This window comes from Arctopsyche grandis, chromosome 1 (genome assembly GCF_051622035.1).
Source record: "Arctopsyche grandis isolate Sample6627 chromosome 1, ASM5162203v2, whole genome shotgun sequence".
NCBI classification, from domain to species: domain Eukaryota; kingdom Metazoa; phylum Arthropoda; class Insecta; order Trichoptera; family Hydropsychidae; genus Arctopsyche; species Arctopsyche grandis.
In genome coordinates this window covers 41,812,207-41,827,420 of record NC_135355.1, presented here as the reverse complement: position 1 = coordinate 41,827,420, position 15,214 = coordinate 41,812,207, and the positions used below count along the sequence as shown (strand labels likewise).

The 15,214-nt window shown below is 35.3% G+C and overlaps 3 protein-coding genes across 3 annotated transcripts; all 3 read right to left on the bottom strand.

Annotated features, from left to right (window-relative positions):
• LOC143917980 (peroxiredoxin 2-like) lies at positions 1–1,047 on the bottom strand. Its single transcript, XM_077439628.1, has 4 exons — positions 864–1,047; positions 592–762; positions 241–409; positions 1–148 (listed from the first exon to the last, which is right to left on the bottom strand). The coding sequence occupies exons 1-4, from the start codon at positions 1,045–1,047 to the stop codon at positions 1–3; spliced, it is 672 nt and encodes a 223-aa protein (XP_077295754.1).
• A 4,790-nt stretch (positions 1,048–5,837) lies between these two features.
• Positions 5,838–9,679, bottom strand: LOC143917972 (peroxiredoxin-2-like). The gene is given in 5 exon segments (XM_077439616.1): positions 5,838–5,877; positions 7,537–7,610; positions 7,612–7,706; positions 7,889–8,028; positions 9,609–9,679. Coding segments are annotated over 5 exon segments (420 nt in total).
• A 4,105-nt stretch (positions 9,680–13,784) lies between these two features.
• Positions 13,785–14,826, bottom strand: LOC143917962 (peroxiredoxin 2-like). Its single transcript, XM_077439603.1, has 4 exons — positions 14,643–14,826; positions 14,373–14,543; positions 14,022–14,190; positions 13,785–13,932 (listed from the first exon to the last, which is right to left on the bottom strand). Exons 1-4 carry the CDS (start codon positions 14,824–14,826, stop codon positions 13,785–13,787), a joined length of 672 nt encoding a protein of 223 aa, XP_077295729.1.
• Between the last annotated feature and the right edge of the window lie 388 nt (positions 14,827–15,214).

The window sequence follows — 15,214 nt, the reverse complement described above, 5'->3', positions numbered from 1 at the left end:
TTAATTAGCAGAATTAAAGTATTCTTGGGAGCCTTTGGGATCAGCTTTCATCGTCTTTTGTCCAGGTTTCCATCCAGCGGGGCAAACCTCTCCATGTTTGTCGGTGTATTGAAACGCTTGCACTAATCTCAATGTTTCATCGACATCTCTAAAATTAAAAAAAAAAAAAATGAATGCATACACACACACACACAAATACTTTATAAAAAAAAATCCTAAATACATAACAAAATAGCTTACCTTCCTACAGGCAGATCGTTGACTGTAATTTGACGAAGCTTTTGGTTGCCGTCAATTATGTACAAGCCTCGGAAGGGAATTCCGGAATCTACATTGAGAACGTTATAGTCGCGAGCAATTTTTGTCGATTTATCGGCAAGTAATGGTATTTTCATTTCTCCGAGTCCACCTTTAAGCAAAGATAACACGGCAATTAATGTAAATATGCATCATAAAATTACACGTGGTGTTGATGTATGTTATCTCTATATGCAATCGTTATCTATAGTTATTAAATGGAACGTCACATTGTAAATGTGATAATAATTGCAATTGCTAAATCGACTGTGTTATCTTTGGATCAAATTTTACCTTCCTTCCTCGGAGTGTTTATCCATGCCAAGTGGCTGAAGTGACTGTCAGTTGAAGCAGCAACTACTTCACAGTTTATCTTCTTGAATTCGTCGACACGGTCTGAGAACGCTATGATTTCAGTTGGACACACGAAAGTGCTGCAATAAAATAGTAACCACGAATAAAGATCTCAATCGTAACTATTAAAAAAAAAAAACAAATCAATCATACATAGGGTAGGGTATAAAAAATTTAAAGGAGAATCTAAAATCAGTTTAAGATTCTTTAACATGTCCTAATTGGATACCAGGACAAAGCAGCTATGTCGTATGTACATATGTATGTATTTTTATAAAGTAACTCGGCCGGATTTTTCACATGTGGAAATATTAAGAAAACACGACTGTGGCGGAAATTTTTAAACACTATGATGCCTAAAGCCACTTCTCTTATTATTACATTTTTCCGGTACATCAGCAGTAATCGGAAGAGCTAGTAAAAATCAAAAATATTTAAATGTCTGAGGCAGTCGGCCATATGCGAAAACAATACGCAGCAGGCAAGAGGTAAGAGGGAAGAGGCAAGAGCAACAGGCGGCAGACGAAATCAATAAGCATAACAAGGTGATGGAAGGTCGTTGCATTGGCGACGGCTTGCCCCCACTCCCCGGAAAAGATGCGCGCGCCGCCAAACTGTACCGAAGGCCGCTTCTGCGCACATTTTACTCGCCACAGGGACGGGTCATCCAGGCCATGCCGACCTTGCATCACCTTGTGATTTATGGATTTTGTGCAACGCATATAGATTTGCCAAATGGCGGATTCCCCGGGACGCATCTCCCTGCGGAATGGAGGCGCACAAATTGAAAAAAAAGCTAATAAATACATTCCAAATTCGTCAATTCTGAAAAATTGAGATTTTTCTTTTTAAAACCGTCCACCCGAAGTCGACGAATTTGAATAATATCGAGACAAAGGATATTTTGGGGACTATGACCATTTTATATTAAATATTTCATATTTTTATAATAAGTAATACAAATTGATACGTAGATAAAAATAAAATTAGTATCGAAAAGCTATAAGACCTTCAAAGTGACCGCTCGGAATAATTTAATCCAATTGAACAATCCGGTACTATTGGGATTCAAAAATGGTCGAATATATGTATGTATGTAGATTGGATAATCTGTCGGCAGTCGAATATACGCAATGGACGGCAATATTGCAATAATATATACAACAATAATATTCAAAATCTTATCATGAATAGCGTCTCGAGCTGTTTTAAATCATAAATCGGTTGCGAACATTTGAAACGTTACGATGTTATGTTTCACATATGGAAGGGAATTCCGCCATTTTGAAAAGACGACAAAATTCAACGTTTTCGTCTAATTTACAGTAATATTAAAATTCGAAAGGCAGAATTTTACGCCAAAAAAATTAGAGTGGGAGATGCGAAAAAAAAAAGAACGACTCGGCAAAATTAACTCCAGCTTTCTCAATACCTTTGCATATGAATATACTCGATAATACAAAATTTTATGCAAAAAGCGAAAAATAATTATACATAAGTGAAGATCAAATTTTATGGAAATGGGGCACGGAAAAAATCGCAAGGGCCCAACCGGGTAATCGCTTTATATTTAAAAAAAATAGTACTATAGTAGTAGATATTGGAGGAAGAGAGCGTTCAGATTTTATTTACGAAATAGGCCAAAACAGCTCATGACCCGCCCCAAGCTGATTTCGATTCGCTGCCATAAAATAACAATAAACCTCTCCATTGTCCAAGAAAGTAGGAGAAAAAAAGGTTGACAAAAGTGAACACATTTAGCACGCTGAGCGTCGAAGCTTAGTCATAACTGAGGGAAAGCGGTCGAGTTGCTTTTTACCCAAAAAAAGGGTTCACTATTATCAACCTTTTTCTGCTCTCTTCCTATCAAGGACAATAGTAATTGACCATAGTTAACCATTGTTTTTGGGCAAAAGCAACTTGACCGCCTTCCCTTAGTGCCATCCGCCATATATGAGACTTGGGTAAAAGTCATATGTCGTTTTCACCCCATTTCGACTAATAGAATTTCGTACATGTCCATAGGGCCGACGACAATTTTACTTACAATATTTTCCATATCTAGTTCCCATATATCCACCTGTGGTGGCTATTTGGGAACTGGATACGGAAAATATTGTAATTAATATAGCTGGTTACGACGGCTTCTATACGAAATGCTATCGGTCGAGAGGTGTTGAAAGAGGTAGCATGTACGTTTTAACCAAGTCTTCCTACAGCGGATCGGATTTCAGTTGGGGCAAGGGTGAAAAAAAAAATGGTTGTATATTCTTTACGGATTGAGACGCTATGTGATTAAAAAAATTCGAAAGCGAAGTAAGAAGAGGCTAGTGAAAAAAAAAAGTAGATGTCGTAGTTTAATATAGTAATATTATGCCGCAGCTGCTCCGCCCCGAGTGGATTCCGGATCTAAATAATAAGGAACGAAAACCTGAAAGATTAAAAATCTAAAAGCCGGAACAAAGCAGCAGCCTGGAAACAATTGTGAGTTTGAGTAAAACGAGAGTCGGCCAACCTGAGTTTTCGGGCGTAATTGGCGGCCCTTCGTCGTCGCTGAAGCTGCTGACGACGAGAAGGCCAGCATCAGGACAGCTCCATAGCGAAAGATCGAAATGAATACTCGAATGGCGAAGATTGGAAGCTTCCGGTCGGCAAAGACCGGAGTATGGCGAGCAGAGATGGTTTCGGGAGAGCAGGTGTCTAGCCAGGCCGGACTCCTGTCGAGTATTGGCCCTCGGTCTGGCACCGATCGATCAAGTAAACAAGCGCATTCGGGAGCAGGTAAATTGGTCGAATGCAATACATCTAAATCAATTCACCGAATGCTATTCCACTAATGACGCTTTTACCGAAAATCTGTAGACCGAATGGTAAATTCGTCTAATATCTTTATATCGAAAGACAAGTTCACCGAATTTCGAGTTTCAAAACAGTAGTAGTAAATTTTATTATTTAGTAATTTTTCGACGCGATATCAACAGATGACGTAGTAACATAGACAGAGAAATGTTATAACATTTCTCTGCAAATAGTCCTTAAACTCTATATACACTATATTGCGCCCGACCGAATATTTAAAAAGGAATTCCCACCTAATGGTGAGTGAACTAAATTAAGGACATTGAAAAAAATAATTGCTTTTGTAGCTTTGTATTTCCTTTTGCTATATATACAATACCATATTGTATAGCATCCATTGTACATATTTATAATAAAATTTATGATAAAATAAAGTAATAAAACGGAATAAAATAAAAAGGAATCAAAAAAGATATACAGATTTTTTTTATATTTGCCTTATTTACTGTGCATAAATAATGTACATAAGTATATTAAAATTACCATTGCGTAAATCGCCACCCCATGAGTTTTTTTTTATATTTTAAATATTTGTATACCAGACCATTGATTAGATACTGTGTTTTCGTTGATTTCCGAATTGATATGTTGTTTTGAATTGTTATTATTATGGAATGAATTGTTATGTGACGACTGCCACTTAAAATCAAGTTTTGCAAGCGATGTGTCACCGATCATGGTTATTGTGTAGTGAAGACTGATTAGCTTTAATACCATTGCGTAAATTGTCACCCCATGAGTTTTTTTTTATATTTTAAATATTTGTATACCAGACCATTGATTAACTGTGTTTTCTTTGATTCATTTTCAGTGCGTTCCAGTAAATTGTTATATTGTATATATGTTATATGTATATGCAAACTTTCATAATTATTGTATACTAGCTGTATTACCCGGCTTCGCTCATTATTAATAATATAAACCGCTTAAACATGACGAATCTAATAGTAAACATTTTATTAAAAAAAAAACCCTCTGCGCCCCCCTTAGCTATTGCCGTTTAGGACTTCACCCCTCTGCGCCCCCCTTAGCTAATGCCTTTTAGGGCGGCGCTCCATAAAGCTGCGCCCTCTTCGGGGCCCCATGGGGCTGCTCCCCCTTCGGGGCCCCATGTGGCTGAGCTCCATAAGGCTGCGCCCCATAAGGCTGCGCCCCATAAGACTGCGCCACCTTCGGGGCCCCATGGGGCTGCGCCCCCCTGCGCTCCCTTCGGGACCCCATGTGGCTGAGCTCCATAAGGCTGCGCCCCCTTCGGGGCCCCATGCGGCTGAGCCTCATAAGACTGCGCCCCCTTCGGGGCCTCATGGGGCTGTGCACCATGAGGCTGCGCCCCTTTCGGGGCCCCATGCGGCTGAGCTCCATAAGGTTGCGCCCCATAAGGCTGCGCCCCCTTCGGGGCCCCATGGGGCTGCGCCCCTTGCGCTCCCGCGGGGGTGAATACATTGAATAAAAAAAAATCAAATCGGCGCCTATGAGTCGAAAAAAAAATAAAACGAATCACGTGTTCGATGACGTCACCGATCTACGGACGACGAACCAACGAATGAAGGATACATACATATATATGTATATACAAAGTCTCTTTCCAAATTACATATATATTAGATTAAAAAAATTTCAAGACTTTATTTCTTTCAATTTTAAAAATGTTACTGTGTACTTTTTATTCCTATTATAAAAATAATTAACATATATTTACTTTTTCTTTATCATAATTTTCAACTTCAACTTCAAATTTTTGTTATAATTCGCTTGAAATTTTCAATAGCTAGTGGAGACTCTTGTCTACTACTAATTGTCGCCTGAAGATAAAGATGATATATATTTTCTAGTTTGTGTCTGTTCGATTTCTTGTTTGAAAATAGATTTGAAATGTTGTTCAGTAAAACTCAAAGATTGTTAATGATAACAATGCCAGCTGATAACAATGCCAGCATCTTGGACTTTTTCTAGTTGTTCTATAGCTGCAAGGTGGGGTGGGGTGGATAAATACAGCGACTGTGAATGTGGTAGTCGTCGTCTCTCGTCGACCAGCTTGTTTTGGAATGGTGCGGGGTGGGTTAATTAGAAACAGTCACGGTTTTAGGTTACGACCTTGTTTATTGATGATTGGATGTATAAATGCATACGTAAGAAGTATTGTTGAGTTTGCATCCCAAGTTTGGAACCCAGAGTACTCTGGTGCAAGAGACAGATTGGAGCGCATTCAGAAGAGATTCTTGAGGTACATCAGTAGCCGTTTTGGGTTATCCTATTCTTCCTATGAAGATGCTTGTAGGTGTCAGCATCTACTTCCACTTGTCAAAAGAAGGGAGATAGCTGACATCTCAACAATTTTGAACATCCTTAACGGCTCGATCGACTGTCCTCAATTATTGAGTAGACTATCATTGCGTGTGCCAAATAGAATGACTAGATGTAATGAGCTCCTTTACATACCTAATACTTTTTCTAATTATGGAAGAAGCTCATTCATCTGGCGTCCAAGCTCCACCGTACACCAACACACTAATTTTAACAATTTCTATGTTTGACTTATTTAATATTAATGCTATACAAGCTAGAGTGATTATTGCAAATTTGTTTTTCGATGATAAATTTTATTGAAAATTTACGATTGTGATTATGAATTTTTATTTTGATGTATTTATTTTGTCTTTTTGTTTTTTGTTATATATTATATTATTTTTATTATTTCATAATTTTTATTCTTATTATTTTGATATTTTTATTATACTTTTATTTCTATTTTTTTTCTTTTTGTTTTCTCTAACTATCTTACTCTATTATCATTTTTGTTTCTTATTTTAAATGTTTGAGCTTTTCTTTTTTTTTTACCTATATGTGAAAATTATTAATGGTTTACTTAACATAATTATGTTTTTTTACTATCAATCTATGTAACTTAATAAACTGTAAATTTTCCAAATAAATAAATAAATGATGCCGATCTGGGGAGTACTGTTTAAAATACGTATTCATTCTCACCATGGGATTTTTAGAAGTTACAATTTAAAGCCGGCCATGTTTATTCCAAATAGGTCCAGATTCTGGTGGACGCATTTATTCAGATCTAAACAGTTATAAATCTCTTCATCAAAATCAAATTTGTTCAATAAAATTAAAACAAACTCAATATAATTTTTTTATTATTTTTTATAAATGATGATATGTTCATGTATAATTGTCTGTAAACAACGTATACTAACAATTTGGCGTTGCACAAAAGTTTGGGGAAACAAACGCTTATACTAAAGACGATAAGAGAAATGAGCCGTGAAGAGAAAACTTGAGCAGAAAAGTAGATATACAAGTTGTTTTCTAAGCTCTCGTTTACCCGTACTGATGAAAACCAGGGTAGTTCCTTCAAATCCGTTAAATTCGGGAAGATAACTTTAAAATTGCACATCTATGAGCTCACTCTGAACGCAAATTCACACAGATGTGCAATTTTAAAAACGGATTAAAGGCTGTTAAGCAAAGTAACATCCTCTTTAAATCAACACATTAATAAACCCACACCCCAATTAAGATGACTCTTTCCAAATGTTGAACAGGTCGAAAAGTTAGGGCCGGGCCGCAACGTGCAACTTTGTCGGCCGACTAGTCGCGCGACACGAAAAAATGTATGGAAATGTGAGCGACAAACAAGTTGACAAATCTGTTGTGCGTTGGTGACAGGAGATGAAGCATCTCGTGACACGTCCCACAAATTAAATTTTATACGATAATGAAAAAAATCAATCCATTCCCAAGGAAAATGAAAGCGAATTAAAGTCAACAGTAATAACGTTCACCTCATTTTTCCGACCCAACTCAAAAACTACCGAATTGCAAGTTTCATTTAGGAAAATATGTATATCAATATTCAATTGGAAAGGTATCCAAAGAGCTCCATCGAATACAATAAACTAAAAACAGATCGGACCAACTGTTTTAATTAGCAGAATTAAAGTATTCTTGGGAGCCTACACACACACACACATACTTTACAAAAAATCCTAAATACATAACAAAATAGCTTACCTTCCTACAGGCAGATCGTTGACTGTAATTTGACGAAGTTTTTGGTTGCCGTCAATTATATACAAGCCTCGGAAAGGAAATTCCGGAATCTACATCGAGAACGTTATAGTCGCGAGCAATTTTTGTCGATTTATCGGCAAGTAATGGTATTTTCATTTCTCCAAGTCCACCTTTAAGCAAAGATAACACGGCAATTAATGTAAATATGCATCATAAAAATACACGTGGTGTTGATGTATGTTATCTCAATATGTAATCGTTATCTATAGTAATTAAATGGAACGTCACATTGTAAATGTGATAATAATTGCAATTGATAAATCGACTGTGATATCTTTGGATCAAATTTTACCTTCCTTCCTCGGAGTGTTTATCCATGCCAAGTGGCTGAAGTGACTGTCAGTTGAAGCAGCAACTACTTCACAGTTTATCTTCTTGAATTCGACGACACGGTCTAAGAACGCTATGATTTCAGTTGGACACACGAAAGTTCTGCAATAAAATAGTAACCTCGAATAAAGATCTCAAGTTCTCATTAGTATGATAGTTATCGTTAGTATGTTGAACTTTTCGGCTGCCAGATGTTCCGCTATAGAGATTTAAGTGACTTTGTGACCAGTAATCACCGAACCATGTTAAATATGTAATAATTAAATAATTGCCCAATTGATAAAAAAATCAATACATACATAGAGTAAGGTATAAAAATTTTAAAGGAGAATCTAAAATCGGTTTAAGATTCTTTAACATGTACAAATTGGATTCCAGGATAAAGAAGCTATGTCGTTTGTATGTGTGTACATATATTTATAAAGTAACTCGGCCTGATTTTTCGCATGTGGAAATATTAAGAAAACACGACGGTGGCGAAAATTAATTAAGTATGGCGACAGCCATACCGCAATTTTTAAACATTATAATGCCTAAAGCCACTTCTCTTATTATTACATTTCTGTAATAATAAGAGTAATCGGAAGAGTTAGTAAAAATCGAAAATATTTAAATGTTTGGGGTTGGTCGTAGGGCGTAGGCCAAATGCGAAAACAATACGCAATACGCAACAGGCAGGAGGTAAGAGGGAAGAGGCAAGTAGGAACAGGCGGCAGACAAAATCAATAATCATAACAAGGTGATTGAAGGTCGTTGCATTGGCAACGGCTCGCCCCCACTCCCCGGAAAAGATGCGCACGCCGAAATAAAGATTGGATAATCTGTCGGCAGTCGAATATACGCAATGGACGGCAATATTGCAATAATATATACAACAATAATATACAAAATCATATCATGAATAGCGTCTCGAGCTGTTTTAAATCATAAATCAGTTGCAAACATTTGAAACGTTACCATGTCACATATGGTAGGGAATATGTTTCACGTATGGAAGGGAATTCCGCCATTTTGAAAAGACGACAAAATTCAACGTTTTCGTCTAATTTACAGTAATATAATATTAAAATTCGAAACGCGGAATTTCACGCCAAAACAATTAAAAGTGGGATATGCGAAAAAAATAACGACTCAATAAATAAAGCTCCAGCTTTGTCAATACCTGATTTTATTTATGAAATCGGCCAATACAGCTCATCGACAAATGACCCGCCCCAAGCTGATGTCGATTCGCTGCATTAAAATAACAATAGACCTCTCCATTGTCCGAGAATGTAGTGACATAAGAAATTGACAATAGTGAACCCATTTAGCACGCTGGGCGTCGAAGCTTAGTTATAATTAGACACCGGATTGTCACAGTGCTATCCATTGTTCCATTGTTGTAAATCCTCTGTAAAAAAGGTTCGGCAAACCTTTAACAATGCATTTACAACCTTTGGACAATACGCGGCACCTTCTGGGTCCGGTGACTAGTCATAACTGAGGGAAGGCGGTCGAGTTGCTTTTGCCTCAAAAAAATGGTTCACCATTGTCAACCTTTTTTTGCTCTCTTCCTATGAAGGACAATAGTAATTGACAATAGTTAACCATTGTTTTTGGGCAAAAGCTACTTGACCGCCTTCCCTTAGTGATATTCGCCATATATGAGACTTGGGGTAAAACGCATATGTCCTTTTCACCCCATTTCGACTAATAGAATTTCGTACATGTCCATGAGGCCGACGATAATATTACTTACAATATTCTCCATATCTAGTTCCCATATATCCACCTATGGTGGTTATTTGGAAACTGGATACGGAAAATATTGTAAGTAAAATTGTTGGGGTCGACGGCCCCTATACGAAATGCTATTGGTCGAGAGGTGCTGAAAGAGATAGCATGTAATTTTTTTATCAAGTATCTTCCTACAGCGGATCGGATTTCAATTAGGGCAAGGGTGAAAAAAATAGTTTTACATTCTTTACGGATTGAGACGCTATCTGATTAAAAAAAATCGAAAGCGAAGTAAGAAGAGGCTAGTGAAAAAAAAAGTACATGTCATAGTTTAATATAGTAATATTATGCCGCAGCTGCTCCGCCCTGACTGGATTCCGGATCTAAATAATAAGGATCGAAAGCCTGAAAGATGAAAAAACAAAGCAGCAGATTTTTCATATTTAAATATGCATATCATTCACAATATATTTATATTTTTACGAATATATTTTAGTTCTAAGTTCCACTTGTTATTTTTGCATATCTGCACTACCCTTTCAGGTAGGGGGGCTAAGTTTAATGCTAGATGAGAATAACCGTTCGTGCTGTTCAAATTCTCATAATTTAATCGAGAACTCGAGGTTTTGACTGATTCGAATGCAGAATCGATCACTGATTACATTTTCATGATCTAGAAAAAATGTCTTTGTGCCTGTGTGTAGGTGTATTTTGGTGAATTTTTGAACAACATTAGACCTATCGAACTGTAAGTATCAGTTACTGAAATTCTTATCGATACGACGTAAATTATTTTCAAATTTTTAAGTTGACCGAAAATGGTACCTCTCCTTATAGGTATCCTCTTTTTTTAAGTTTTTTAATTCAATTATCTCCTAAACCACTAACCGAATCAGACTAAATTTTTTTTACATGTAATATAAATTATAAATTTTATACCCTAATATTTTCTGAATATATTTACTTTATTTTTGAGTACTTTTACTCCAGAGAATCGATGTTTTATGTTTTTCTCAGAAAAATTTTGATTTGTTGAACTGAAATTTCATATCTAGAAGTTACAGCTCAATACCAAGTTAAGTATAAAATTTAGTAAGCATGCGTCAATCGGAAGTGGCAGTTTACTCTGTTTCGATTTTTCTTCCACCATTTTTTTCGACCCTTAAACATTTGTGCTCTTCACGAAAAAATTTAAGCATATATCTTGTATCAATGTTTTGAAAATAAAAAAAAATCACTTAATTAGGATTTTTTAGGAAGTAGGATTTTTTTCTCTAAAAAAAAAAGGTAAAAACTACGATTTTTTCCACACCTCCACTTTCCATTTTCCACACCTATTAAGCTGAATATTTGTATTTGTGTTCTTTATCTACTAACTTAGAGTTGATAAGGTTTTGGTCAGAATTCGTAAGCCGGAAGTAGTATTTTTTTTTTATATTTCATTATTTTATTTTGACGTTTTGAATTATTTTTATTTTCTTGATATTTAATGTGTATAGTATGTATAATGGATTTTAAGTAACAAATTGTATCGAAAATGCTTTCATAATCGGAATGTGTGAACGTGTGTGTATGTTTAATTAACGAATTTTGTTTTGTGACCTTCTTATATTCCTCAAATACATAGATAAAGTCATGAGTTGGTTACATTCGATTTTTTTTTATTTATGATTTTCAATTAGGCCAATATCAATTCCAAAATGGCCCCCACCTTGACCATTTTCTGGATCCGCTAGTGCATACACTTACTAGTCATGTTTTCTGATTTGACATTTACACTCTTACTGTAACATATACAAAACGTAAAAAGTACAATGAATTTTAACATTGAAACTATAAAATAAAGGAGGTTTGTAATGATAATTCGAATGAAATAATTTCAATTATAAAGTGATGTCTATTGATTTAAAAATGTACTTTTTGTTTAAAATTTATATGAGTGCATTTTGGTACGAAACTTAGAAATAATTATTAATAAGTTTTATCGTTCATAAAAAGATGTCAGTAAAAAATATATTTTTACATGTACAGCAAATGTGAAAAATAATTTAAGAAACTTTTTGACATCAATTTTACAATATAATTATATAAACCATTGGCTGATCAATAATTTTCAAGATTTCACATTGTAATTAGTTAGCCGCATACTTCTTCTATCTAATATAATCATAAAGTAAGACCGGACAGCAAAATTAATATAAATATCGAAGTACAAATGAAAAAAGAAATAAAATGATGCAAACAATACATCATCCCATGTTGATAAATTCGTTTTAGATTATTTTTATATGTTTTCGAATAAATCTGAGAACGCTATACGCCTCTATAAAATTCTCAGTGTCCCGTTCTTACTAAGCAAGCATTCAAAATTTGCAATTATATTAATAATGTCTGTCATAAGATCGATTTAAGAATTTCTCTACAAATCGGGAATTACAGATTGCATATCGGGATACGGAATCACAATTACTATATCAGACATTCCGGCGGAAATCATTCTCACCATGGGATTTTTAGAAGTTACAACTTAAAGCCAACCATGTTTATTCCAAGTAGGTCCAGATTCTGGTGGAGGCATTTATTCAGATCTAAACAGTTATAAATCTTCATCAAAATCATAATGACGAAATGTACAATTGTGAGGTAATAATAAAATTGAAACAAAATCAAAATAATTTTTTAATTTTTTATTATTTTTTATAAAGGATGGTATATTCACATAGTATGTTGAAATCAATGTATGTACGTTATATGAAACTTAATCGACAATTTTTTTTATTATTTTTTATAAATGATGTTATATTATTATGTTATATTCACCTTGTGTGTGAAGATCAACGTATGTTCAATCTAAATTAATCAACAACCTATACTAACAATTTGGCGATATACAAAAGCTTGCGGGAACAAACGCTTATACTAATGAAATTACAACTCTTGAATTATTAAAAGGCACCGACAAGTACACATGATGTTTAAATAGACATTCATTACATACTAGAAATAAACGAAGTATAATATAAGTATTGTCTCAGAAATATGATGTTTAAATAGACATTCATTACATACTAGAAATAAACGAAGTATAATATATGGATTGTCTCAGAAGACATTCGCAGGAAATGGCAAGAATTTAAAACTCGCCTTGATGTAATAATACTCATGTTATGGTAGTCAGTGTGTTTACGAGTTGTAATCGAAAAAATATGGCGAATACATGTGTGCATTACTGTGACAAGCTAGCAACGGTATCATCCCGAATACCCATACCTCTCACGCGAAAAAGATGAACGGATGGAAACGGTCGAAAGAGCAGCTATAAAGGATTATTCAAGTGGGCGGCAATCTTAACTCTCCCGAAGAAGGGTGAGTGCATTATATGTTAATTGGGAGTAGAATATCTTGGAGGTTGCAATTTTCCTCGATGACAAACAGCATACAAAACTAACATAGAAGGTACTCAATTATGACCGGTTGCCGACCAAACTTCAATATAGATTTTTCTCAATCGCACATGATAGGTCTGCTCCAGGCAGTACAAACATTAGCCGTGAAGAGAAAACTTGAGCAGAAAAGTTTTATATACATGTTCTTTTCTAAGCTCTCGTTTACCCGTACTGAGCAGTCCCAGAGCAGTCCCTTCAAATCCGTTAAATTCGGGAAGATAGGTTTAAAAAAATGCACATCAATGAGTCCACCAGGAACGCAAAATCATACAGATGTGCAATTTTAAAAACGAAATAAAAACTGTTTCAAAGTAACATACTATTTAAATCAACACATTAATAAACCCACGTCCCAGTTAAGATGACTCTTTCCAAATGTTGAACAGGTCGAAAAGTTAAGCTCGTTCGCTAACTGTTTCGATCTGTTGTGCGTCGGTGACAGGAGATGAAGCATCTCGTGACACGTCCCACAAATTAAATTTTATACGATAATGAAAAAATTCAATCCATTCCCAAGGCAAATAAAAGCGAATTAAAGTCAACAGTAATTACGTTCACCTCATTTTTCCGACCCAACTCAAAAACTACCGAATTACAAGATTCATTTAGGTAAGAGATCAAATTTCAAATGGAAAGGTATCCAAAGAGCTCCATCGAATACACTAAACTAAAAAACAGATCGGACCAACTGTTTTAATTAGCAGAATTAAAGTATTCTTGGGAGCCTTTGGGATCAGCTTTCATCGTCTTTTGTCCAGGTTTCCATCCAGCGGGGCAAACCTCTCCATGTTTGTCGGTGTATTGAAACGCTTGCACTAATCTCAATGTTTCATCGACATCTCTAAAATTAAAAAAAAAAATGAATGCATACACACACACACACAAATACTTTATAAAAAAAAATCCTAAATACATAACAAAATAGCTTACCTTCCTACAGGCAGATCGTTGACTGTATTTTGACGAAGCTTTTGGTTGCCGTCAATTATGTACAAGCCTCGGAAGGGAATTCCGGAATCTACATCGAGAACGTTATAGTCGCGAGCAATTTTTGTCGATTTATCGGCAAGTAATGGTATTTTCATTTCTCCGAGTCCACCTTTAAGCAAAGATAACACGGCAATTAATGTAAATATGCATCATAAAATGACACGTGGTGTTGATATATGTTATCTCTATATGCAGTCGTTATCTATAGTTATTAAATGGAACGTCACATTGTAAATGTGATAATAATTGCAATTGATAAATCGACTGTGTTATCTTTGGATCAATTTTTACCTTCCTTCCTCGGAGTGTTTATCCATGCCAAGTGGCTGAAGTGACTGTCAGTTGAAGCAGCAACTACTTCACAGTTTATCTTCTTGAATTCGTCGACACGGTCTGAGAACGCTATGATTTCAGTTGGAAACACGAAAGTGCTGCAATAAAATAGTAACCACGAATAAAGATCTCAATCGTAACTATTAAAAAATAAACAAATCAATCATACATAGGGTAGGGTATAAAAAATTTAAAGGAGAATCTAAAATCAGTTTAAGATTCTTTAACATGTCCTAATTGGATACCAGGACAAAGCAGCTATGTCGTATGTACATATGTATGTATATTTATAAAGTAACTCGGCCGGATTTTTCACATGTGGAAATATTAAGAAAACACGACTGTGGCGGAAATTTTTAAACACTATGATGCCTAAAGCCACTTCTCTTATTATTACATTTTTCCGGTACATCAGCAGTAATCGGAAGAGCTAGTAAAAATCAAAAATATTTAAACATCTGAGGTTGGTCGTAGGGCGTCGGCCATATGCGAAAACAATACGCAGCAGGCAGTGGCGTAACTACCGCGCCCGCAGACCCCGCAATGCGGGGGGGCGCCGCTAGGCGGCGCGTCTTTTTCACTGATTTTTTTAACTTTTTCTGTAAATTTTTTTGTGACAATTTTTTAAACACTACTTTATTTTTCAAACTATTCGCATCTCGTTTTATGTGATGTACATGTATCTGAGAATTCTCTCCTACTTTTGTACATACATATTAAACGTTAAAACAATAATACAAAATTAAATGAGGCGTGAAAACCAATAAAATTTTACAACTTTGTATTTATTTTCGTGAATA